This window comes from Cicer arietinum, chromosome 5 (assembly GCF_000331145.2).
Source record: "Cicer arietinum cultivar CDC Frontier isolate Library 1 chromosome 5, Cicar.CDCFrontier_v2.0, whole genome shotgun sequence".
Taxonomy (NCBI): Eukaryota; Viridiplantae; Streptophyta; class Magnoliopsida; order Fabales; family Fabaceae; genus Cicer; species Cicer arietinum.
The window spans coordinates 70,753,540-70,779,642 of NC_021164.2; the positions used below are offsets into that span (position 1 = coordinate 70,753,540).

The window sequence follows — 26,103 nt, forward strand, 5'->3', positions numbered from 1 at the left end:
GGAGTATCTGAATGTTCTATGTATATGTGATTAAATCAACCTTTGGGGCCTAATGGATTGCCCGCCAAGGTTTAGGTTATTGTTAATTGTTAGTGTGTTGCCAATGCAGCTGACTGCGTTCAACGTTCTGGAGTGTACGAAGACTGACAAAGCACTTGCGGTACTTTGACTTAAAGCTGCAGGGATGGAAGGATGGAATGTTTATCGTCGGAAGACATTGATTGGTCAGCATGGGGAAGATGGAAGTTATTTTCCTTCTGTTACTGTTAAAGTAGAGGAACCAGATAACGAAGAAGGAAACATAAAAAATGAACCTGTCTTCTTTCCAGATGTTAAGAAAAGGAAGCGCCTCAGTCTTAGTCAGCTTAAAGAGGTGAAAGCGGAGTCTTGTTGGACACAAAGCAGTGGAAAGACTAAGACAAAGAGGCATGATTGTAGGGATAGATGGTCAGGCGAGAGGTGAAGAAAATATATATTTATTTCTACCATTTCATTTTTTATTTTTACGAGTCCACCATGTATAATAATATATGAGGTAATCATCTAATCTAATGTAGGTACAAGTTGGCGGAGCAAAGCATGTGGGAGGTGTTGAAGGCAGAGGGTGCGACATTTGAAAACCCAATAAGCCGACCTGCATTGAGATTGGCCGCCCGTAAATACATTGGTGATACTGGACTTCTAGACCACTTACTGAAGCACATTGATGGTAAAGTGGCACCTGGTGGGTCTGACCGGTTCCGGAGATGGTTCAACACCAACGGAGTAATGGAGTATTGGTTGGAGAGTGCAGACTTGGATAAGGTCCGCGAGGAGGCAGGGGTGCTGGACACATACTGGATACCACCATCCACTGTTAGGGAAGGCCATGCCTCTCGTCAGGATACTGATTCTTCTGATGAATTGAAACAGCTTAAAATTGAAATGGCCCAAATGAAGAAGTATTGAACTTGGAAACTAAATTTCAAAATAATCTTTTAAGGTTGCTATTAGATTTTCTTAATGATTTTGTTTGCATGGCAGAGATTTGCAGGGTCTCATTGTCAAGAAGCAAAATAAAATTCAAAGTAACGTGATGGAGGTGAATGTTGCATGCTTTAATAATTTAATTGTTTTTCTGTCTCTTAAAGCATTTTATTATGAGGTTTTATGTTGAGTTTCAATGGCAGGAGACTCACAAGGAATTCATGAAGTGGAAAGCTATAACTGACCATCGCCTAACTGAAATCATGGCTTCTTTGAATAATGTGCAGGTATGCAGTGGTGGCACTACTTTGTCCTCCTTTTCAAGATTTAATGGGATTCATATCATGTTGAATGCTTTCCTTTTATTTGTTTACTTGTGTGATATCTGGCTTACTGTAGTTCTGATATTGATAGGGCAAGTATGATGAATTGGCGATTTGGAAAACTAGAGTGGAGCAGCATCTTATGGAAATAACAAATAAATTGAATGATCTTCAAGCACGAAGAGAATGCAACACTTCTAGTCCTCCTTCAGAAAATTGGAAAGATTGGTTAGAAGGCACTAACCAAGACACTATTCAGGAAGATGCATTGGTAACTTGGATCGAGAGTTCAGCACTACTTAATGATCCACAAGGAGGTTTACTTCAAGTTCCCTACTCAGGGATACCAACTCAGCTATTCAATGAAGAACTGACTAACAAGAAAAGGTAATATCTGTTCAGTCAAATTATACATCCTCACCCTCAAACTTTACCTCATTCGAGGTGGAAAAAACCAACAAGAAAAAAGTTAATTTTGTTTTGGCGTTCATTTTATTTTTCGTTTGAAATAATCAGTGATATTGTGGAGTTGATGCCCACAAGGCAAGAAGATCAACCTAACGTGACCCCAGATTCTTCTACAACTGTTAATTCAAAGTCAGACATGGACAACTCACTGATAACGTTTCAGGTGATGCAGATAGTTTGTATACTTACCACTTAGTTTAATTCTTATTTTTTCGCTTCATTGTATTCATGATTTATATTTTTCCCTGCAGGACATGTTTATGGATTTACTCAAATGGAGAGAAAAAATGGAGCAGCAGCTGTTGGATGTATCAAACACTGTATATGGCATTCTAGCAATGAAGTAGCATCACTTTGAGGTATCAAGTCTAGGATAGGATCATAACCACCTTCAGTTCACAAGTTTTTCTTCTTTACCTCTTAAAACCAGTAGAGTTTATATATCGTACAGCATTAACAATCTTTAACAATCTGATACTGAAAATCTTTGCTGACCACTAAGTTCATGGAAGAGGTTGAACCTCACCTGCTTGTCGAGCTGCAAATTGTTGATATGTTTGACTGGCCTTTTACAGTATAGTTTCTTATATTTGAGGCATGTCGTCAGTGGGGCTGAAATTGGTTGTATAATTGACTTGTTGGTTAAGATTACCAGTTTCTTTAGTAAAAAAGGTCTTTAGTTAGGCTTTATCCGTATTTTACATATTAGCTAGAACTATTCGATGAGAATTTGTACTTATCTATTTGGGGAGCAAGTTGCCATATTTATATACAGAATTTTTACAATATCACTATGCATCTTATGGGTGCCCGTCTATCAGTGCGAATTACAAAATATAATCCAATTCGGTTGTTCTTGTGCCCTCGCTTCCCTTGGGGAGTTAACTCGTCTTTTAGTTTATTGGTGGGGTTTGAGTCACATATGGTGCTTGGTACTTGTAATGTGCTTCAACTTTTGTTCCCTTCACTACAATCACAATGATTGGTTGTTCTCCGGTACTAGGCTTTCGCGAGTGGCTCTCAACAAATGTTGTAATGTGCTTAACTTTTGTTCCCTTCACTACAATCACAATGATTGGTTCTTCTCCGGTACTAGGCTTTCGCAAGTGGCTCTCAACAAATGTTTTGCAACTACCATGTGTATAAACCCTGATATATATTTGTTCAATTAATTGGCCATAAGTCAATGATTCGCTAAATTGTTTCATGTATTTTATTACCCGGCAACGGATTCAAATGATGCTGCAATTTCACATCCTTTGGCGATCCAAATTTTGAGGTCAAATCAGGTTGCATTTTGACCCTGTTAAGTGATTTTACTGGATCCATGAACCACAAATTTAATAAGCCTTTTGCAACATAATTGAGACTTTAATTAAAGGTTGTTGGCGTTTGTGATTGACGATAATGAGTGAGCGATTATTGTTAATTGATCCTTAAAAAGAACATGTATCTTGGGATTGTTTACGGATTTGATCAACTACGGATTTTCTTCTAGGTAGATGCCAAACAATTTACGTCTCTAAACAAACTTAATGTTAGTTCCATCTTCAACCCTCCTTTTCATGTTATGTTTGATTCCACAACTAGTTTAGTGAAATCACGGGCAAAAACAGCACTTCAGAGTTCTAATAACATTAAGGTGTTTTGTGAATTCAAACAGTTAAGGCATAATTCAATTGACAATGTCAACATAGAACATTCTATATTGTGATTCAAGTTCTAGTGAGTTTACTAGTACTAGTGCTTACCACTTAATCTGTATAAAACGTAACTCGAGTTGCACTATTCTAAGAACAATATGACAATTATTTAGATTGCTAATGAAATTTAAATATGTAGTTAATTACACTTAAATAGTCAAATATACAAATTATTTATTAACACATTTGTTAGTGTAAACAAGTTTTGAAATGCCAATGAAGGTTAATTCAACTCATTTTGAAAAAGACAGACTCAAATGCTAATATCAATGTAACTACCTAGTTAATAGATATGTATGTATTTTTGTCACTACTCTCTAAACATGAATGTTTCCAATCGGTTTATCTTTGATTTGATGGGAACCAAAGGCAAGTATTTTTTGTGAAAAAGACATGTTTAGTTACATGACCATTTATGAGTTTTATCATTGAAGGAAATATATCCATAATAATGTACACTGCAAAATATAGTTAATTTAACCTTAATTTTTTTATAAAAAAATGGTTACACGATAATTTTAAATGAGTTGACCAAATAAAATCGCTAAAATACAGTCTAATCTTGGCACGCCGAGGCATCGAGGTGAGCAGAGCTATGGCACATACAACACAAACAGTATAGATACAACGCCACATACATTTTGAAAGCAACCTTTGGACGTCCCTTGATGGAAATCAGGAAGTTGCCAAGCCATTTTCAATATGATGACTTCAGGTCAAAATTTTAGTTGAACTCAGTTTGAAGACTTCAGGTTGAACCTCACACCTCAACAAGTTCAGTGGGAGGATCAGATTCAATAGACTTCAGATCAAACCTTTGGTTGAAGTCGCAAACAAGATTTTAACAAGATTTTAGCTAGGTATTGAATTGGATTGGAGTTTAATTTTGACTTCATCGAGACAAGCTTGAATATCCCTGAATTCTTCTGTGTCAGAGAAGCTCTGAGCCTGAGAAAACGAGTAATAAATTAGAAAAAAACTTCACACAAAACTTCGTTTCTTGACTTTTATCAAAACCCACAGACACTAGAAACTTTATAAGAAAAAAATCTTGCCTGTCTACAGATGTTCTTCAAGTGCATCTCAGCCGTAAACAATTCCTTGATACTGCCAGTTGATGAGGAAATTTCTATGTATACCTTGCAAAGTTCCAAAGATGCTTTTGCAAACTTTTGGAAACGATCTCGGTCATTCCAAGTATCAGACCCCTGGAAGAATACAATCAGACAATTGTAAAATGAAAATCATTGCTGTGAATTGGCTAAGATAATATTAAGATGACAAACAAAATAATATTAAGATAGGGATACAACTGCACGAAATATCAGAGATGGAACATAGATTTACAACTCTTAATCTTGTTTGTAATTGACAAACAATCCAAATTAATACCATTATTTATAATTTTGTTATATTCCTTAAATAAATGGTGAAAGAAACACTATACATTGCAACAACTATTGTCATATTTTTCGGATAAAAACAATATCTGAGACAAGCTTGATCTTATGAGACATACCTGGAGTGATCTAACTTGTTTTAAGAGGGCTTCAGAACACATCATGAGATCTCCTTTAATTCTGTGCCATTTGGCATACAAGCCCCAGATATCAGCTCCACATCCACTCCCATTTTTAACTATCTAAAATGACATTAAATAGGACGTCTTTAACTTTCATGTATCACTTATCTTTTACATGACCTTTTATTTAAGGTGCAAATATTAAAATAAAAAAAGGTGCAAATATTATTGGGATGGAGACATGGAGTGGGGATTGTTCATTAATGATTTCATTAAGTGGAAGGATCTACAAAAGCAGAATCTTGATAGAATTGTGTACCTGCTGTAAAACTCTTCCTAGCAACGACATTAATTGCTCAGTTTCACGTGATGTTCCAGCAACGGATAGTCCAGGTACTGGGTCTTGATGTTCTGATCCAGAATCAACAATGCATAATTGATCTGTACTAGGCTTATTATCAGTTGTTATAGGGGGCACAAAATTACACATTGAAAGTCGCTTTTCAACCTCCATTGTGATTCTTTCCAATAAATTTGTATCTACTCTTTTATTATTACTCATGTCCAAAACCATCTGAGCGCCTTCCAGTGCCTAAAAGAAATTATCAAACTAGATGAGCAACGAAGAATGAACAAGTAATTCAAGTAAAGGTTTTTTTAATGTACCAACCTCGCATTTTGTATCACGTTACTTTTTAAAAAAAAAATTAATTACTTAAAACTTCAAATTTATTTATTTCACATGATATATCAGTATCAACTGTGTACTTTGTATGACCTATGTGAATATAGTCTGTTTCATACATTGCAATTACACTGTAAAACTAGAGCCAAAACTTTAGTTTTATAATATTTGCAATGTTGAAATTGGGTCTTGTTAATATGTACCCTTAGGGAGCTTGTTCTGGATTCCAAAAATATTATTTTTTGTTGGAAAAAACAACTTTTGAACTTTGAAAGAGATGATTACACAACTTCCAAAATAAAATTGGTACATTTGATGCCTTAAAATGTACACATGTTATTAGCATTTGCTTTTAAAATATTTTCATTTCAAGTGGATAATGAGTACCAAAACTTTAGTTCAATAATATTTGCAATGTTTTAAAATGTTTTGAAGGTAGGTATAAACTCTTGGAGGAACTAAGGATAAAAGATGCAGTGATGTTAAATACCCAATAGTGGTGCGCTATAATGCATAGCATAGCGGAATTTGAGCAAATCGTTTTTGTTTCACGATACACTATTTAATATAAAATATTGACAAATAGCGACTATAACGAGACACTATAGCATGGCTGTGTGCGGAATTTGAAGTTTTAAACCGCTATTTTACACGATCTGCAATTGACAAGATAGAAAAGATGTTCTTTTAGTTATTCCTTTCCACGCCTTTATAATCTCTCTTCTTGACCTAATTGTCCAATCCACAATGTTTATGCATCCATTTGGGTGTTATCGGGTGCCTATGTCCCACATCAAGTAATATGATATGCTCAATGGTGTACTAAAGTGGCACTGTTATTCTCACTTGATAGCTAGCTTAAGAGAGGATTCCACAAGTGCTTGGGTGTTTATTACATGTCTAAGACTGGACATCTAAAGTGTAGACAAATGCAGGCGACCCAATAGCAACACCCATCATGCCTAGCACTGTACAACTGCAGCATGCACATCTACAGGTGACCCATAACATTACCATAACAATGAGGATTTGTTTGAAAAATAAGTTGGTTCATCTCATAACCCTAAATGGAGAGGGAAGAGGGGAGCAAGGTACTAGATGGAACAAAGCATACCATTAGATTTCATTCCATCATATTTTAAACAACCAGACAATGATAATTAATGTCGTCATATATCATTCAATTGCACTCAAATCCATCTCTCTCAATCAATCCAAACATAGACTCACAGTGATGGCATACAAGGCATAGAACATGAAATGAAACTGCACACAATTGTCTTTCATCCTTCATATTATTCCATCATGTGTCCGACTCGTTTCGACCAACAATTGACGAAAAAAGATCACATACCTGACTGATATTACCAACGTCAACAGCGACATGACTGTAATTCTCCCAGAGTTGCCAGCTGTTTCGTCTGTGTTACCAATTATCACTGTGTTAATGTGTATCCTAGATGGCTAAATTTTGCAAGGATTATGAACTAATAAACATGTATCATATGAAGGTGCACATTTTACGATTTTAGTATGCAAGCATATGCCGATATATACGACATAGAGGAAGTTTAATAAGAGGAATAAATACTGAACTTGAACTTCAAGGCTTCTTTAAATGCAATAAAGGCCTCCTTGCTCTTTTTCTTGATCAAATGCCTGCATGTTAGGTTAAACATATGGTAAGTAGAGGCAAGAATGAAAATTTAAAAATCCATAACAGCTGATTTTCTTCTTAATATTATAATTATCATCATTATTTATAAAGATTTTTCTAATTATTAGTATTAATTGTTATGGACTGTGGATATAGAGTTTTATTACCGAGCTCATAACTGTGATACCAGGGTAAAAGGAGGAGATCTAGCAAACGAACCATTAATTTCAAACTCAAAGTGAAGGCAATTCCGATTCAATTTCTACAGACTACAGGATATTTTTGTATCCCTATGGACAACCTACAATGGTAAAGCAACAAATACTCCAAGCTGGAATCTCAACTTTGAACCCAACAGGAAGTAAATTAAGAGAAATTTAAGGGAGGGACCTGATTTTCTCTTTACTATATAGCCCAAATTCTGAGTCCCAAAAAAGAGATGCTTTTAAATAATTAAACGTGATGCATTGCAGAAAATAAAAAACAAAAATAGTTTATACAAAAAAACTAAGCTGCTTCCTACTGTTGAATATGAGGGGAAAAAAAGTAAGAAATACATACAAGCAAGCTATGTTATTCCAAGCTTCCCCATTTTCGGGATCGAGCTGAACAGCACGAGTAAATGCATCTAGAGCCTTTTCAATATCCCGGGCCTGTAGAACTTCTATGGTTAGTTTGAAGTACTCAAGAAAAAGTTGTACAAAATAGAAATAAGGGGGCAATTCTACATTAGCCACTATCAACAAATGGGAATTTGTAACTCGGTGCCCAACCTGACAAACCAAAGAGAGTAAGTGGTAACTTAAACAGCTTCATACTCCCTCCAGTCTTAAATATAAAACAGAAGGGAGTAAGTGGTAATCTATGCACAATTACATAAAATATTGTCACCACGTCAACAGCGGTAATAACTACTTCAATGCTAGGTATTCATAGGTATCCAGACTTTCACGAGAAAGAAATTGTGCCGTGATTATAGAAAATATTGTAAATCTAATGGTGCAAAAGTAAATAGATGATAAGCAGATCTAAGGGGCATTACACAATTTACCTTCAACGCAGCAGCCCCATATGCAAACCAACCATCTGGGTACATAGAGTTCATTGACATTGCAGACTCCCTTAAATCAACATACAAAATTTACATAGTTACATTACCAAACCAAATAGCAATACTACGATAAAAAAATAGAAGTTTTAAATATAATGACGACAAAGACAATGATGAAAGTGAAATGCTTCATTCAGGATTCAGCATAGAACACACCATAAAATTTTAGACGTCTCATAGTCTCCTCTATTGTATGCACTGCGGGCCAGAGAGCGCTGTCAACCAGAGAAAAACAAATCTATTAAAAAAAATGTTAATTTAAAACTTTATATGTTAGAAGCAAACATGAAGCACAACAAATTAAGCATATACATAGGCACACCTTAGCTCTTGCAGACCTGTTGTTTGAAACTTCCAAAGCTTTTTCATAGCATGTATCATTATTGGTAACATCACCCAAAGAACACCTAGAATGATGTTCACATGAGAAATAAATTATGCAAAATAATAATACTCTTGCTTATTTCATTTTTCGATTTCAATGTAGTGTAAGATAGCATGTCATCTGTCATGGCAGGTTCTTGTCTGATGACAATGTGAGTGCGAAAAAACAGATAACCACATATGCCCTTAGTGAAGATCTTCAGGATTAACAGAAAGGACAGGGTATACATAATCCAAGTTGGCACTTTTTCAAAATTCTGTCGTGGAATTTTCAAAAAATTATGGGTGGTCATCTTCCACTATATCAACTCTTATGTGATCATTGTTTTCTTTTTAAACTGTCCAAAATAAATGTGCTCCAAACTTTTGGTCAACTTAGAAAAACTATATGGGAGATTTTATTTAAGATGTTTGTATGCATATATTGCATGTAACATAAGGTTTGAATCTCCATTTTAGGTTTGAAAGTGAAAAGTAAATAAGCAATGAGAGAATATGATGTGGCTAAGTTGTATTAATGATCTTGAGGCACCACATTGAATGAAAAAAGCATACGAGAATATGTGCTAAAGGTCATTAGTCGTTATCCCTAAAAATACACACATGTTTGAATAAATATTATATCATAAATTCTTCCACTATTTCAATAAGCATAAGCTGATTTCCATTAGCTTATCTAAGAAACGTATTCAGATAAGCTCAAAGGTTTTGTGTCATAAGCTAAACCAAAATAAGCTCCAAAAAAACTGTTCTAAATTCCCGCAAGACTGTCAACAATGCATTTCAACTGAAGAATGGATTATACACACGTACACACTACAGTGTAACTTGTAAGAGAAATAATCAGAGTAGACAGTGTTCAAGAGCAATTACAACCTAATTAAGAGAACCAAAAGCAAGACAAGCCAAGTAACATACCATAACCTGGGGTCATTTGGTCTTTCTGAAAGACGTTTCCTGATGAGTTCAACAGCTGTTGCTTTCTTCTCCAAGAGACTGATTTTCATATCAAATGAACCAATGAGGCGTGAACATTGAGAGAGACAATCCGTTCAATTATTTCATATCACATCATACCTGTAGCAGTGTATAAGATTGTCCCATAATTCTAAATCTTCAAACTCCTTTATTGCCTCCCCTATCAAGCCACAACGCACCAAAAGTTCCCCATATTCCCTGAAATTGAAATAGAAGGTAAGTAACAAGAGGTAATGGGCTAAAATACAAACAAACAAAAAAGCCTTTGGGTGAGAGCAAAAGTTTATACTTCCTCAAAGCAGGAATACTAGCCATATAAACACCATAACTAAAAGGAATTCTTTCTTCAATTGCTGGAGAAGATTCATAAATATGTTTCACCTGCAAAAGTATGTGTTTATTTTTATTAGGTACATAATATAAAAATGAAGAAAATTCACAATCACATTGCAGCCAAGTTGATCCCAATGCCCTCTTTATTGGTAGAAAGATTTAAAAAACTTTAATGTGATATATTAATATAATTTTAGTATTAAATGTTAAAATATATATAACCTTGCTGTATAGTTAGTCTCTGAAAGATGGCTGTTACTGTGAACTTGTATAAATCCACATTAGAGTCTCTCAATTTAATTCTTTCAATCATAAACAGGGATTAAATGGAAAAATGACATCTAGTAGAATTTACGCAGTATTGGATTGGATTTGGAGCTGTTTGTTAAAACTAATAAGTGAAATTTTAAGGTTGCACAAAATGGTTAATTATTATTTTGAGTTCCTACGAAAAATGCAGAAGTTTTTTGTAATTGATTTCAATTATAGAAAGCAATTTACTTACTCTCTAATCTATCACAGATAACTATTTTGAGAATGCAGAAGTTATTCATAATAGGTTCTAAAAGCTGAAAATGGATTTTCACTGAAAACTGCATTGGAACAAAAAAATTGGAAACTTGACATTGCAACAATATATCTTGTATATATCATCACATTGCATTTGATGTGTAATATCCTAAGCATGCTGAGTGCAGCTTACTCATGCAACTTCATATATCTTCCAAGTCTTCTGAACTCTTCAAAAGGGTATTAGAGCAGGTTCTAATGCTCTTCTGCTTCTAGGTCTGGAACCTCCATTCCGGTCACATAGTTGATACAAAGGGCTGCCTGGCTGGACTCTGTTTCAAACTTCCACCAACCACCATCGTTAATGGTACACTATATCATCAGAGGTTCCAATCCATTAATCTATCTCTGCTTCAGTCAATAGGTATGTCACATTCATCCACATTGTTTAGAATTCTCAGCCTTTATCTCTAGCCTCAGTGATCAACATTAGGACCAGGGTCATAGATATGAATGTGATAAATGTAGTCATCTCCAATGTTCATATTGCAGACATCTTCAACATAGTAAGGATCAATGTTATTCTAGACATGGTTTTTCTGATAAATCTGATACTATGGCACGGTCACTGCCCACTAACAATTAAGGACTGAGGAGTCAACAAGAGCAAGCTCCAGTATTTACTCAGATGAATCCTAGAGTTCAAGGCTGCTCATTCACAATCTTCCTCATCCTCTGGTCAATATTTATAATCAACTTGATGCCTCTCATACTCCTTCTTTTGGATCTCAGGTTGTGAATGTTGGTGCTTCTAATCATATTGCTAATAATCCCTTTATTTTCAGAACTTTGACATCCACAAAATTTCCTCAGTACATTACTCTCGCAATGGTTATTAAGGTCAAGGTTAACAGCATAGGTCAAGTAGCACCTGTACTCTTAACTACTCCATAATATTTTATTTTGAATCTTTTCATATCCATAATGGAAGAACGGGACAAAAGATTAGTGCACACTATGAAGTACGAATGGTGTGAAGGACTATAATGGAAAGGGTATGAATCAAATGGTCTATGCAGAGAAAGGACATACAAATATAGTTGCTCTTGCTTTTACAGATGCTGACTTGGCAGGTCTCCTAGTGATAGAAGATAAACTTCTAGATATTTGTGTACTAGTGAGAAGAAGCACTATCCCATAAATAAAGTAAGAGCCAAATATTATTATTAGATCAAGTGTGCTAAGACCTCTGTAGTCAGTTGCGGCCGTCGCAGCCACAATCGCGGCGCGTTGACCCAGCGCTACGAAAATGGTGTTGGGGCACAGGTTAGGGTTGCGGCCTTAGCGGTGCAATTGCAGGTGAGAGAAGATGAATTCACGCAGGGAAGACACACTACAGTAATTTAAGGATGGAAAATTAGAAATACCCTCACTTTTTGAACCATTTTAGGGTTTTTTAATTTTTTTGTTGTCTTTTCCTTTCTAGGTTATTTTTAATAAAAAAATAAGAAAGGGTATAGACATACAGTGATCGTACATGACCTTTTTTCTCCTATTTGAAAGCCATGTTCTGTAGCTTCTTCTCCACCCTTCTTCTCTTACCAACATAGCTTTCTTTTCAAAGCAGAAATCTCAACTCGTCTCTGCTCTATTCTCGTCCTTACCAACAGAGCTTTCTTCTCGAAGCTATCTCATTGTACACCATTATTGTGCTCTGTTTTTTGTTTCTGTGTATAATATATTTGAAATATTAGTAGCAATGAACTTTGAAGTTATGACTTATGAATATGTCTTTTAGTTTTAGCATTTTTCTATTTTTTAGCCTCTATATGTGTATGTTATAAATTGCTTGTAATGTTTCCCTAGCCTTGGAAGTAGCGATCATACCGCTACCCGCTACACCCCTATAGCGTTTTGGGGGTCAGCCGCTACGCTATCTGCTACTAACTACATAGGCTAAGACAGAGTATCAGACTATGGTTCTCAATACATGTGAACTCGATGTTGAAACAACTCCTAAAAGCGTTGAGATTTTGTGAGTGAGATTGAATCTATATTGTTAATTTGTGATGATTGAATAGCACTTTATATTGCTTTCCATCCAATCTTCTGTGGAAACAATAAAAACTTATCATTATTTCCTATAAAAATATTTGAAAATAGGAAACAATGTGAAGGCAAGGTGACATTAGTTTAAATGAAAGTGAAAACAGACAGCATTTTCTCAAAGTAAACAGTCCTTAGCATTCTACAAAATGCTATATTCCTATTTATTATTCTTTTAAATATCACATTTAATTATTTATTGGAAGCATATACAATGCAAAGTATGTCGAGCCCAATTTACCCGTGCAATATCACAAATCCTATAAGTCTGTTAAACTCTTCAAGTAGTTATACGCACAGCTTGTGATTCAATTTTGCGCAGTACAAACAACCAAAAAGCTAATTTAGCTTAAAGTCTTTTTCTATGAGACGCCTAGCATCAATATTTTGACACAAGAAATTATATAAGTCGTTCATTACAATAGGGACACATCAAAATCAATTGCCAGAAAAATGATATAGTGTCAAGAATCAGAATAAAATTATATTTATTGAAACTTGAAAAATATTGGTAATACATCAGATATATTTATACTAGATTACTAAACAACCAAACCCTATAATTACTCATATATAACTAAATCCCTACTAGTACTCCTATATAACTGAATCCCTATTAGTACTCCTATATAACTGAATCCCTACTATTACTCCTATTCAACTAAATCCCTACTATTACTCCTATTCAACTAAATCCCTACTATTACTCCTATTCAACTAAATCCCTATACTTGAGGGATATTAAATAGAAACATATTTTGACATATAGTTTTATAAATTTAAAGCTACGTTTTGCCAAAATGAAACACATACCAAGTTATCCATCATAAGTAATGCGCGCTCCTTTGTTCGACTACGCAGCGACTCCCATCGAATACGCAAGATATCACAGAAGCACCGTATCTAAAGCAGGCAAAAATAACATTATAAAATGCAGATAATTAACTAGAACATTAGAAAAAGGAAAATAACTTGATAAACACCATAAGCACAGACAAGGTTGCCTCTAGGGTGTAAATAAAAAAACTCTTTTAAACAAATACAGCAGTAGATTTTTGTCTACTTACAATGAAGTAAGAAAAATGCTGGGAATCAATTGCCTCAATGTAAGGAGCCATATCCCATCCTGAAACCAAGTAATGAGCCAGCAATTAGATGAACAACTACAAGATCTAAAGCCATTATGTTTTTTCCTCTTTTCAGGAAAATTTGGAGTTTTAGATTTTATAATTCAATTAGAAATGTAAATAGCACTAAAAGGCTCAATATTATAGATATTGGTTAATATTTTTTTACTTCAGACGAATCGCTCCTGTCATCGGCCTCGTCAAAAATAAAGGCAGCATAAGCTTTAACATAAGAATGGTTAAATTGTAGCAGTTGACCCTAATTTTACCCCGCCTGTAGTTTCAAATTTGGCAATCAAGACACTGAAACTTTCATTATGTGGCGAGTAAAATAACCCCTTCAAACTATTGTTGTATTAATTTAGAAACGTTAATTGAAAATTCAATTGCACATGTACAACAGTAACCTAGAAGAACAGTTGTTGAGCAAAGGTAAACCAGAATCTCTATTCATTTGATCCGGTTCTTATACTTTCTTTCGAGGTAGTAATGATAGTGAGAATGCATGTATAAATTAATAGAAATAATAGTGAGAATGCATGTATGTACAAATTAAGGCAACTTACGTTGCAATTCATCGTGTCGAGAACTCTTCTCAATTAGAAGGCAATATGATAGAATTACAGCCTGTTGTGCTGCCGTCAAGTTGGAAGTAACATAAGCACCATTCTCAATGTCTTGTGACCTAGTCTTAGAGTCATCATTGTTTTCTATCAACTTTGGTATTACAAGTATGTCAGATGTTTCAGAGGCTTGATGCTGACGCAAACTATTTCCACCAGTGCTGACATCGCATGTTTGGATGCCAGTACCCGTTAAGGGGAGGTTGTCCCCACTGTTTGACGAAGCTGTGCTTGTAACAAGTACCATTTGTGCCTTTGCTTCAACCTACAACCAAGAATTACATATTAGAAGGTAAGTACCATAAAACATACTGATGCTGCAGTTTATTGTGTTCACCTGATGTACAGTACGGAAACCAAGTACCCCAGTAACTGAAAGCTGAAGGCCAGCTGCCATCTCAGCTGACTCAAAGTGTGTCCTGGTACAATAAGGTACTTCATCATAAAACGAAACCATGGGAAATCAAAGTTAACTGTCATTTCAACAGTCAATTAGTATTCTACAGCAATTTTTTTATCTCTGATTGGGAAAAAAACACAAAGCTAAGGGTGCATTAGATACGCACTAAGGCACAAGATGTTTAGAAGTGCACAAGATAAACACGTGAGTCACAACACAAGTCTACTGTGTATGTTGATCGGTAGTCAATAAATAGCACAAATAATGTGAAATTTACTCCGATATCCTTCCTACTATTCAATATTTATTTCAAGTATACATTGCGTCACTTAAATCGTCTTGTCCTTAGGACAACCAAGATTTATTGAGTAACAAAATTTTAGAGATATGTCCTATACTTTGTTCTAAAATTTATTCTATCCCGTGACTATTTTAAAAATCAAACACAGCATAAAATGTTTTCTTGTCAAGTCGCTCATTTTTAAATAAACCAAGTGTACCACCCTAAAGGTAAAGTGCTTCCATTGAACAGACTATCTTGCATACAAAGGGTGGCCTAAAATATTCCCACAGTCAATGGACTATATACAGCTACATAAAGCAAGCTGAGCCGAGACTCATAAGTAACACATACTGAAGCAGACCTTCCATTGACATTGCAAACTCGTCCATATGAATAAATAGTACAAATAAAACCTGTCAAACAAAAAAGGAAAAATAATAATCCAAGAGTACTGACCTACAAGGGTCAACTCGTCCATATGCATATTCCATAATTCCAGCCTCTAAATGAAGCAAGGAAACAATGGTTGAACTTTCTCCATCACGCAAATCAGCACCCCAATAACTCTGAACTTGTTCTGAAGTCCCAAATTGCTGTAAAGCTTCACCCATATAGACATGCAAGAGATCACAAAGGGAAGAAGACCGTTCATCTAAAATTCTCTGTTCAAGAAGCAAAACCCTTCCAAGCCACCAAGAAAGGCTTCTAATTCTAATAACCTCAATCGATAAATCTTTCATCCTCACAAGCAACATCTTAGCAAAAACTATATACTAGAAAACAATAATGACAATCAATCAGTTACTTGAGTTGAATCTATTCATAAAGAGTTCGTTAAATACAATGCATACATGAATGTTGTACCTGAAGATTCGAGAACTTTCCAAGCAAATCAGAACCATCAGACATAAGGTAGTTGCGTGCCCAAACGTCCCATTCTGAACATTCAAATTCAACTAGAGGTAAAGGAAATCTCGGTAGCTCCTTCCCCTTCAAAGGCCTGCAATTACAAAAGACTGCTTCATAAACCAAAATAACAAACAAGAATAGAAGTTGTTTGGATTGGCTTAATTGAGCTTATTTATCGGCATAATCACTTGTGAAATTGTTTGTAAGAGTTTATAGAAACAACTTATTACATATCCATAAATTACTTTCAGCTTAATTTAATAACTATGTAATTAATGTAGCTTATAAAAACGGCTTATAACTTATATGAAAATGTTTAAAATTATTTAGTTTTTTCTTATATAGATAAATAGCTTATAATATAGCATAGACGCTTAGTTAAGTTTGTTTATCTAAACAGAGTCTATGAATGGTTTCTTTTGCTATGAAAACGAACATTACCCTGTGAAGTTACATTGAGTAAACCCTAGAAATGCAGAGACGGCAATACACATTACGAGAGTGACTCTGCGAGCCTGTTCGACAGGACTAGCGGAGGCGTCTGTTATGAAGGACTCAGCGCGATCCACCAACTCGGAGTAGAATCGTTCGGCAGAATCCTGAGGAAGTGTGTCATGGTCGAGTCGGAAGATAAGTTTGCAAGGTTGAGAGGTGAGTGCTTCGGCATAGTTGCCACACTCGATTAAGGACAAGAGCTCCTTGATGGAGTCATCTGAGGATTCGGTTTGAGGTTCGGGATTCAACGCCTTCGCCGGCGAAGGAGTAAAGGTGCACCGGATGAGCCGGAGTTCGTAGCAGCGGATTCCGGCAACATCAACTTCCAAGTTAGACATGCCTTCCGATTAAGCTCACGTTCTGTTCCAGTTTCAGGGTTTAGGGTTTTTTAGTTTCACCGTATAAAACGTTTTGTTTTTTTTTCCGGTGGTTTTATTAAAATATTAGTGGTTATAAGTTATAACTTCTACCGTAATAAAAAAAATTGCATAATTATTATTAAAATTTTAGTCAATAATTGAATTAGTTTTTTAGTCTAATTCATTTACCTTTGATCAATTGTATCGGTACAGTTATTTATTGATTTTATTTTCTAATAAATATTTTCTAAATTATTTTCTAGTTAAAAAATGTAATAAATTAAAAGATATATAAAATACAAAACTTAAGAGTTTTGCTTTTTTTTAAATTTATAATCTAGTCAACTGATTCATTAAAGTTATATTATTCAATCATTAATTAATTAATTTAATAGTACTAAAATATATCAATTTGTAAATATATCGTATAAATTTTTATAATTATATAATTTTTATATGATAAGAAGGTAATACATAATTAATGTATATAGATTGTTATACATCATGGAATCGTATGTCACATAATTCAAAATGTGTCAAATCACTATTTTAAGTTAAAAAATTTAAAGAAATTATCAAAAATTTCATATTTTAAAACAGAATAACTAATTTTGTGAATTTATAAAAATAAAATAACAAAAATTGCAATTATACAAATAAATTTTATTTTTTATAAATATATTATTAGTACGAAGTATCTATTGTTGTTTAACATCGACTAGTTTTTGTTGGAGTGTTTGGTAGATATATTTACGGATTCAAAATAAGATATTTGCACAAAATCTATAAGAATGACACATAAATAATAAACATATATATGTAAATTTATATATTTAACTATAATATGTACGAAGTTTAAAGATATCTCTAAAGATAAAAATTTCCTTTAATGAGCATGTGGTGATATTCTCGTAGGTAGAGTGTGTATTCGTGATAAATGTATGCAATTTAATATGAGTTGAGAGAATCCTTGGGATATGTTCTTTATTTGCCTTATGAGTATTGAATGCCGACAAATATGTAAGACATAGACTTAAATTGAACTTGAATTGAAGGAGGTAGATAGTTGCATTGAGTTATTCTTTGATGTTTTTGTAGATCTAAGCGGGTATGGACAAATAAACCGTTTTTTAAAGTCGTTGGCGCTAGAAAACAACTGTTCGGAAGATCTTAGTTGAAGATCTGCTTCAAAATTTGCACTATGCTTATTTGAAGTGGATTGGCTAAAATATGTCCACTAATTATCTTGTGTTCGATCAAGATATGATCATATAAAGATTGTCATTTAACCATATTGTATCATGAAGGTCTTATACAAACTAAACCTCTTTTTTGAATGGTCAAATGCAACACATACGTTGGTTTTGGAAGCCCTCGTGACACCTTAAGTGTCAGACTTTGTGTTTGTGATGACCATGATGCCTTCTTGCACTGAGAGGTTGTATTCTCGTTGATCGCTACTAGGGGTTCACGACGGTGAAAACACTAGATTTATATCTTAATATATTGTATTGATATTTTACTTATAGGATCATCTTGATAAATATATTTGATATATTTGTCGAGAATATAAAAAAGAAAATAAAACATAAATTTTGAGTTAAAATTTTTACTTTTTGTAATTCTAAAATTTGAATTATACAATTTTCAATAATTTTTTTATTACATTTAGATTTTTAACAAATTCCCCAAATATATTTGTTAACAAATCTTTTACTTTATAATTGATAATTTTAGTTGGATTTTAAATTTGTAGTCCACGACGTAAAAGTTCAATCAATAAAATTCCTTAAAACACATATAATAGTGAACACAATTTGAATTTTTTAAGTGAAATTTATCATGCTACATCATCTTAAAATAGTTTATTTAAGTAAAATCTCTAAAAAATTCATATAAGTTTATCTTATATATTAATATTTTAATTACAATTTGTGTCAGCACTTTACGTTAGAAAGCAACAACGCAAGTCATGCACGCGAACTCCAATTATGAACTAAATCGAATCTCGGATTTTTGTTATGACTGCTTTGCGAATGTGATCCTTTCAAAAGAGGCTTTGGAGTTGTCTTAGTTCCGATAAATTATTAGGAAGTGTGGGAGGCTAGTGTCTATGTATTTAAAACATATTAAAATTGTATTTTATCAAGAAACAAGCTCCTCATACACGTCACTTAAGGTGACATTGTTAAATGTCAGGCTCTGATACTATTAAAAAAATAGTGTGGTATTATATATTTTTGACCTAATTGCAGTTTTGCTCCTCTTATTTTAGTTTAATTGCAAAAGTAGTATTTTCATTTTGTTTCTCTTTAGTTTTGGTTCCCAAACAGAATTTAGTCCAAAACTTGATGAAATTTCATTTTTTAAAGCCGTACTACACCATTTATAGTCATATATTTCATGTACAATTGTTGTAAATGAGATATTGAGGCATTGCATGATTTAAATAAATGTAAAAAAAAATGAAATTTCATAAAGTTTTGAACAAAAATTTGGTTTGGGGACTAAAACCGAAAATAAACAAAATGAGGGACTACTTTCGTGATTCAGCTAAAATAGGGGGACCAAAACTGCAATTAAGCCAATAAATTTTCATTAATAATTTTATTTAATTTAGACTTAATTGTAGTTTTGGTCCTCCTATTTTAACTAAATCGCGCAAGTAGTCCACCCATTTTGTTTCTCTCCAGTTTTGGTTCCCAAACAGAATTTTGATGCAAAACTTGATGAATTTTCATTTTTTAAAGTCGTACTATACCATTTATGATCATATATTTCAGGTACAATTGTTGCAAATGAGATTTTGAGGCATGATGTGACTTAAATAAATGCAAAAAAAAGTGAAATTTCATGAAATTTTGGACCAAAATTATGTTTGAGTGACCAAAACTGAGGAGAAATAAAATGGAGAGACTACTTTCGCGATTACACTAAAATAGGGGGACCAAAACTGCAATTAAGCCTTTAATTTGTAAATATTATTATAGTGTCTATTAAAATAGATTATATTATAATTTTAGTATATTTATTTATTTAATTTTCACTTCAATAAATAAATAAATTATTTTTATAATTAAATTTTAATTCAAATCATAACAATAAACGTCATTTGAAAAAAAAAACTCAAAAGATAAAACTTATAAATTTATTGGTGTTAAGTTTAAAATATGATTAATTCTCAGTCGTACATAACATGTCAATCAACTTATTTAATTTAATAGTATCAATTATATAAAGGGATTGCATGTATTGCTATTTGCAAATGCATCATAGAAGTCCTCTAATTAAATTTATATTCTCAAGTTTTTCATAAAGTGATTGCATGTATCGCTATTTGCATTGATAATAAAAAGATGGCAAAATTATATATATATTCTTTTTTTTTATCTTATTAAGTTATAATAGTTTGATCCTTTATTTTTTTTAAATGAGTTTTTTATATTTTTAAACATGCATAAATTGGTTTTTTTATTTATTTAAAAAAGATATTGATATGTCAAATCAGATTATTTTTAGTAAACATTATTAAATTATAAAATAAAAAAACTATCATTTTTATTATCATTGTCTTCATCGTCAACTTCATTGTCTTATTTTTATAAAACTCATAAAAAATAAAAACACTAAAATTTAAAAAATAAACCACAAATCTACCAATTTCATCGAGAATCAAATAACACATTTTATACACACACACACACAAAAACTTTTTATTATAAAATTTGTGCACAATTCCTATATCTCAATAAAATTGGACATAATTTTTAATAAAAATAATTAGTTGTGTTGATTTTAATAGTAAAATTAGTTTTTTTTAATCAAATACCCTTATTCATTGCATTTAGTGAATAAATTTGATGAATTAAAATACAGTAAATAAGAGTATATTAGTAGAAAAATATAATTAATATTGTATTGATAATGTAAAGGTATAATTCAGTTTTAATATTTTTATTTTCACCAATTCATAAAATTAGTCATTTTATTTTAAAATATGAAAAAATTTGTTTTTCTTTTAGATTTTTTAATTAAAAACATGATAATATGACATATGATATAATGGTTCTATAAATTTTTATCAAAATATGACATGTTTTAAAATTTTATCTCTCTAAAAATTCAGTTTCAATTTTTAAAATTATTCATTTTTGTAATTTCATTAACGACATATGTATAATTAAGATATTTGAATGATTAATAAGATCATGTCACATTATTTAAATTAGATCACATCATAATTTATTTAATTAAAAAAATATGAAGTAAAAACTAAAACTTTTAAAATTTTAAATAAATGATTAAATTTGTGAATTAGTAAAAATAAAAAGATAAAAATTATTTTTTTTATAAGTCATATCTAATTTAAGACAAAAAATAACAATATATATATATTGTGGGACGATGGGAGTCCATTATTATTTATGAGGTGGTCACATTCTATTAATAACCTTGTTCCAGTTTCCATGTTTTTTCAACAAAAAGTGGTACCATTGTCGAAAGGAGGAAGAAAAAGGCATCCTCCATTATTAATACTTTATCACAAGACCCTCCATATTAAAAACAAATTATAGTTAGTAATGAATTTATCAAAAAGGTATCCGTAGGATTTACTTCGACCGTAAACATTTTTTTATTTTTGATTTATGTGTTTTCATTAATTTTGAAAATTAGTTCATTTATTTTAAAAATAAATTTTTTTTGTCCATCTCTTATATTTTTGAATTAAAAAATAACATTTTGATTTCTTTTAAATGATGAAACATACGATTTTGTGAGATAAAACCATTTAGATGTATTAATTAAATTACAAAAGTAAAAATTTTCTCAAGTTGAAATTTAAGTTTTTAGATGATTTTATTGCAATTTCATAAGTGTTAATCATTTTACGTCATCGTATTATATGTACGTTATTTAAAGTATACTACATCGTCATTTTTTAGTTAAAAAATAATTAAAGACCAAAATTGTCGAAGATTAAATTAAGGGGATTGATTTTGTGAATTGGTAAAAATAAGATAATTTAAACTGCAATTAAGCCTAACTAACACATAACATAAATATTTGTAGTTCTTATATTTGTATTTCTTATAGTGACAAATTCTCACTGATAATATTTTAAAATAACTATTATAGACAAAACAAGTTCTCATTGATAATGAACTATTATATACGAAACAAATTCTCAATGATAAAAAATTTAAAATAATTATCATACATAAGAAAAGTTGTCAGTGGTCAAAAATTCAAAATAATTATCATTCACACGACAAATTGTTAATGATGAGATTCGACTATAATACCAATGAGAAGTTATCACTGATAAAAATTTAAAAATAAGTATCAAACACGAAACAAGTTGACCCTGATGAAATTGAACTATCATATACGAGAAAAGTTCTTATTGATAAAAATTTCAAAATAATTATCAGAATCACAACAAATTGTCACTAATAAGATTGAAGTATCATACACATGATAAATTCTCACTAATAAAATTTTAAAAATAATTATCATCCATGGAACAAGTTGTCACTAATAAAATTGAACTATGGTATACGAGATAGGTTCTCATTGATAAATTTTTGAAAATAACTGTCATATACGAGACATGTTGTCACTTATGAGATTGAACTATCATACATGAACAAAGTTTTCACTGATATAAATTTCAAAATAATTATCATTCAGATGACAAATTGTCACTAATGAGATTGAACTATCAAACACATAACAAGTTTCAAAATAATTATCATACATAAGACAAACTTTCATTGATAAATAAATTTAAAATAACGATCATACATGAGACAAGTTGTTATGGATGAGATTGAACTATTATACACAATAGAAGTTATCATTAATAAAATATCAATATCGTGCACGAGACAAATAGTCACCACTGAGATTGAACTATAGACAAGTTATCATTGAAAATTTTTAAAATAACTATCATTGATTTTGTTTTTTTAAAATAACTATCATACACAAGACAAATGTTTAGTGATGAGATTAAATTATCATACTTGATACAAGTTATCACTTGAAAATGAACATTCATACACAAAATAAGTTATCATTAATAAAATTTTAAAAATTATTCACAAGACAAGTTTATCAACGATTACATCATTTAATAAACAAGAATTATATTGATAAGCAAAAGTTATATTTGCTTTGATCGATGATTTTGAACGTAGTTCTTAATAGTTAATTGTATTTATTATTTTTCTTTATTTTTTAATTATAATATTGTCAATTAGTCATTTTTCTATAATTATTTTATATTTCTTATTTAAATATTATTGAGTTTGTATAAACGAGACAAAACGAGTCCCTTTTGATAAAATTAATATCTGTCTCTATAAAATCCAAGTAAAAGACGTACATAATAATGAGATAATATTCAATAAATAATAATTATATTGATAAACAAAAATTATCTATTAACGGTTTTTACTTTGATGGATAATTTTGAATTAAGTTCTTAACAATTAATTGTATTTATTATTTTTCATTTTTTAATGATTATAATATTATCAGTTAATTAAAACTAAGTTTTAATTCAATTTATCTATCACTGTTTTCTATTTCTAATTTAATATAGAAAAAATATTTAGGACAAATGTGTGGCTGATATTTATCAATAATGTATAATATAATTTTTTTTGTATAGATCAAATATTCAAAAAATATTTAATAAAAACATATATTACATAATATTCAATTCGACACGTTATTATTATTGCTTGTGGGTGAAGTAGTATACAGTATACACGAATAGTGAGTGGTAAGTGAAGTCACACACACTAACTCTGACTCAGACTGTGTCTTCTTTCTTTTTCTCTTGTTGTTCCAAACAAAACACAACACAACACAACACAGTACAACGTGAACAATGTCCAAATCAAACACTACGAGCAACACAGTAGCACCACAACCACCAAAACCCACATGGGTTCTCCCATATGTAACAGAGAATCTCCGTGAAGTATACACACTTGGTAGAAAACTCGGTCAAGGTCAATTTGGAACCACATATCTCTGCAGACACAACACAACTAGTCACACCTACGCCTGCAAATCCATCCCAAAGAAGAAACTTTTATGCAAAGAGGATTATGATGATGTTTGGAGAGAGATTCAGATAATGCACCATTTATCTGAACACCCCAATGTTGTGAGGATCCATGGTACTTATGAAGATTCATTTTCTGTTCACTTGGTTATGGAGATTTGTGAAGGTGGTGAGTTGTTTGATAGGATTGTTCAAAAGGGGCATTATAGTGAGAGACAAGCTGCTAAGTTGATTAGAACTATTGTTGAGGTTGTTGAAGCTTGTCATTCTCTTGGTGTTATGCATAGAGACCTTAAACCTGAGAATTTTTTGTTTGATACTGTTGAAGAAGATGCTCTTCTCAAAACTATTGATTTTGGTTTGTCTGTTTTTTACAAGCCAGGTTTGGTTGTTTTACCTTTTTATTTTTCTTTATTTGTTTCTATTTCGATCAGATTCAGAATGTGATAATGTTTTTGCATCTGGGGAATTGTTCAGATTTATTGTTCAAAATGAAATGGTTTTGGTGAATTTTTTGGGGAAATGACTTTAACTTTGTTATTTTTGTTGTTGTTGATTTAGAGAGAAAGGGATAATCTGATTTCTGATTTCATTGCTCCACTTGCTTGGTTCTTTAGTTACTTTACTTTTTCAATTGATTATAACCTGGACCCTGCAAAAAACATGCATTTAATGGAGCAATTGGATCTAGGGAAGTATTAAAGTTAGAGTTCAGCTCAAGGATTGGTTGTGGTTGCTTATTAAAATTTAAAATCTTCATGATGTTATTGGAATGCGATCAGTGCATGGTTCCAGACTATGGAACCTAAATTTTGATTTTTTTTTTCTCCACTTTCATTGCCTCTTTATGCTCTTAATGAAATGGAGCAATAGACCCTGGCTTTATGAGTGAAGATTTATTTTTCTTGGGTAAAATATTAGATGAAAACAGTCAGAAAGGAAATGTTTGGTGCTAAAATGGGAAAAGTAATGTGAGGTCACTATTTCTGTCCTCTGTTAGTTTGAAGTCTGGAAAGTTGCCACACATGCCTTTGAGTATAATGGGAGACCTTTTTACTTTATCTGGCTATACTAGAATTAAGTAGTTTTGCACTTATACTAGTATCACTTTGTCTTGGTGACTGCAAATTATGTTTTTTTCTTTACACAGATTACGAATGTTAAAATGAAATCTGGTGTGCAGTTTTGTCTAGTAGTTACAATTTGAATTTTCAGTGACCTTCATTCTATTATTTGGAATTTGGAATCATTGCCATATCAACCGGAAACCATTCGGTGATGTGCATGCTTAACAAACTGATGTGCTTTTCAGGTGAAACATTTAGCGACGTTGTTGGAAGTCCGTACTACGTTGCACCTGAGGTCTTGCGCAAGCATTATGGACCTGAAGCAGACGTGTGGAGTGCCGGGGTTATTTTGTACATCTTATTAAGCGGGGTGCCACCATTTTGGGCCGGTATCTATTTGTCATTTATACATTTGATTATCAGCTGTGGATGCTGGCTTTAGACATGTTACCGTTTTCTTCATCTTCGTTCATCCTTCCACATTGCTAATACTGTTCTTCAAATTTTCTGATCTACAGAAACTGAGCAGGGAATCTTCAGACAGATTATGCAGGGAAGACTTGATTTCCAGTCTGAGCCATGGCCTGGGATTTCAGACAGCGCCCAGGATCTGATTCGAAAAATGCTTGACAGGAATCCAAAAACTAGGTTTACAGCCCACCAAGTACTTTGTAAGTCTAAAATTGCATATAGAGCAAGTATAATATTTATATGAATACTTGAAAAGTTATCGGAAGGGGGTTGAAAGCTGTGGAACTTATGTTGTTTTCTGTGTCAGGCCATCCGTGGATTGTGGATGACAACATTGCACCAGATAAACCTCTTGATTCTGCTGTTTTATCTCGCTTGAAGCAGTTCTCTGCGATGAATAAACTTAAAAAGATGGCTTTACGTGTAAGGCTTCTGTCAACCTTTTTGCTTAGGTTTAATAAAAGAACAATTTTATGAGCAAGATCTGACATGGCTGTAGGGAATGTCTTGGTTGGTTCATGGTCACTGTTCCTGCCTGCAGGAAT

The 26,103-nt window shown here is 32.3% G+C and overlaps 3 protein-coding genes across 3 annotated transcripts in view; 2 read left to right on the forward strand and 1 right to left on the reverse strand.

The window, feature by feature from the left end:
• Positions 1-2,548, forward strand: part of LOC101511897 (uncharacterized) — a 3,674-nt gene extending 1,126 nt beyond the window's left edge. The window contains exons 2-8 of the mRNA XM_004502961.3: positions 110-459; positions 558-941; positions 1,024-1,081; positions 1,170-1,253; positions 1,381-1,676; positions 1,806-1,920; positions 2,009-2,548. Coding sequence (XP_004503018.1) covers positions 185-459; positions 558-941; positions 1,024-1,081; positions 1,170-1,253; positions 1,381-1,676; positions 1,806-1,920; positions 2,009-2,104 — 1,308 coding nt within the window. The 5' untranslated portion in view covers positions 110-184 and the 3' untranslated portion in view covers positions 2,105-2,548. The remainder of the gene's footprint in view (positions 1-109; positions 460-557; positions 942-1,023; positions 1,082-1,169; positions 1,254-1,380; positions 1,677-1,805; positions 1,921-2,008) is intronic.
• A 1,308-nt stretch (positions 2,549-3,856) lies between these two features.
• LOC101512223 (uncharacterized) lies at positions 3,857-17,007 on the reverse strand. Its single transcript, XM_004502962.4, has 20 exons — positions 16,530-17,007; positions 16,044-16,179; positions 15,636-15,952; positions 14,834-14,915; positions 14,440-14,761; positions 13,814-13,872; positions 13,560-13,649; positions 10,087-10,178; positions 9,897-9,995; positions 9,738-9,815; positions 8,758-8,842; positions 8,592-8,650; positions 8,376-8,445; positions 7,886-7,977; positions 7,264-7,326; positions 7,022-7,088; positions 5,302-5,574; positions 4,980-5,102; positions 4,516-4,668; positions 3,857-4,408 (listed from the first exon to the last, which is right to left on the reverse strand). Exons 1-20 carry the CDS (start codon positions 16,919-16,921, stop codon positions 4,313-4,315), a joined length of 2,748 nt encoding a protein of 915 aa, XP_004503019.1. The 5' UTR covers positions 16,922-17,007; the 3' UTR covers positions 3,857-4,312.
• A 6,721-nt stretch (positions 17,008-23,728) lies between these two features.
• Positions 23,729-26,103, forward strand: part of LOC101512548 (calcium-dependent protein kinase SK5) — a 4,213-nt gene continuing 1,838 nt past the window's right edge. The window contains exons 1-4 of the mRNA XM_004502963.4: positions 23,729-24,402; positions 25,333-25,476; positions 25,606-25,758; positions 25,866-25,981. Coding sequence (XP_004503020.1) covers positions 23,841-24,402; positions 25,333-25,476; positions 25,606-25,758; positions 25,866-25,981 — 975 coding nt within the window. The 5' untranslated portion in view covers positions 23,729-23,840. The remainder of the gene's footprint in view (positions 24,403-25,332; positions 25,477-25,605; positions 25,759-25,865; positions 25,982-26,103) is intronic.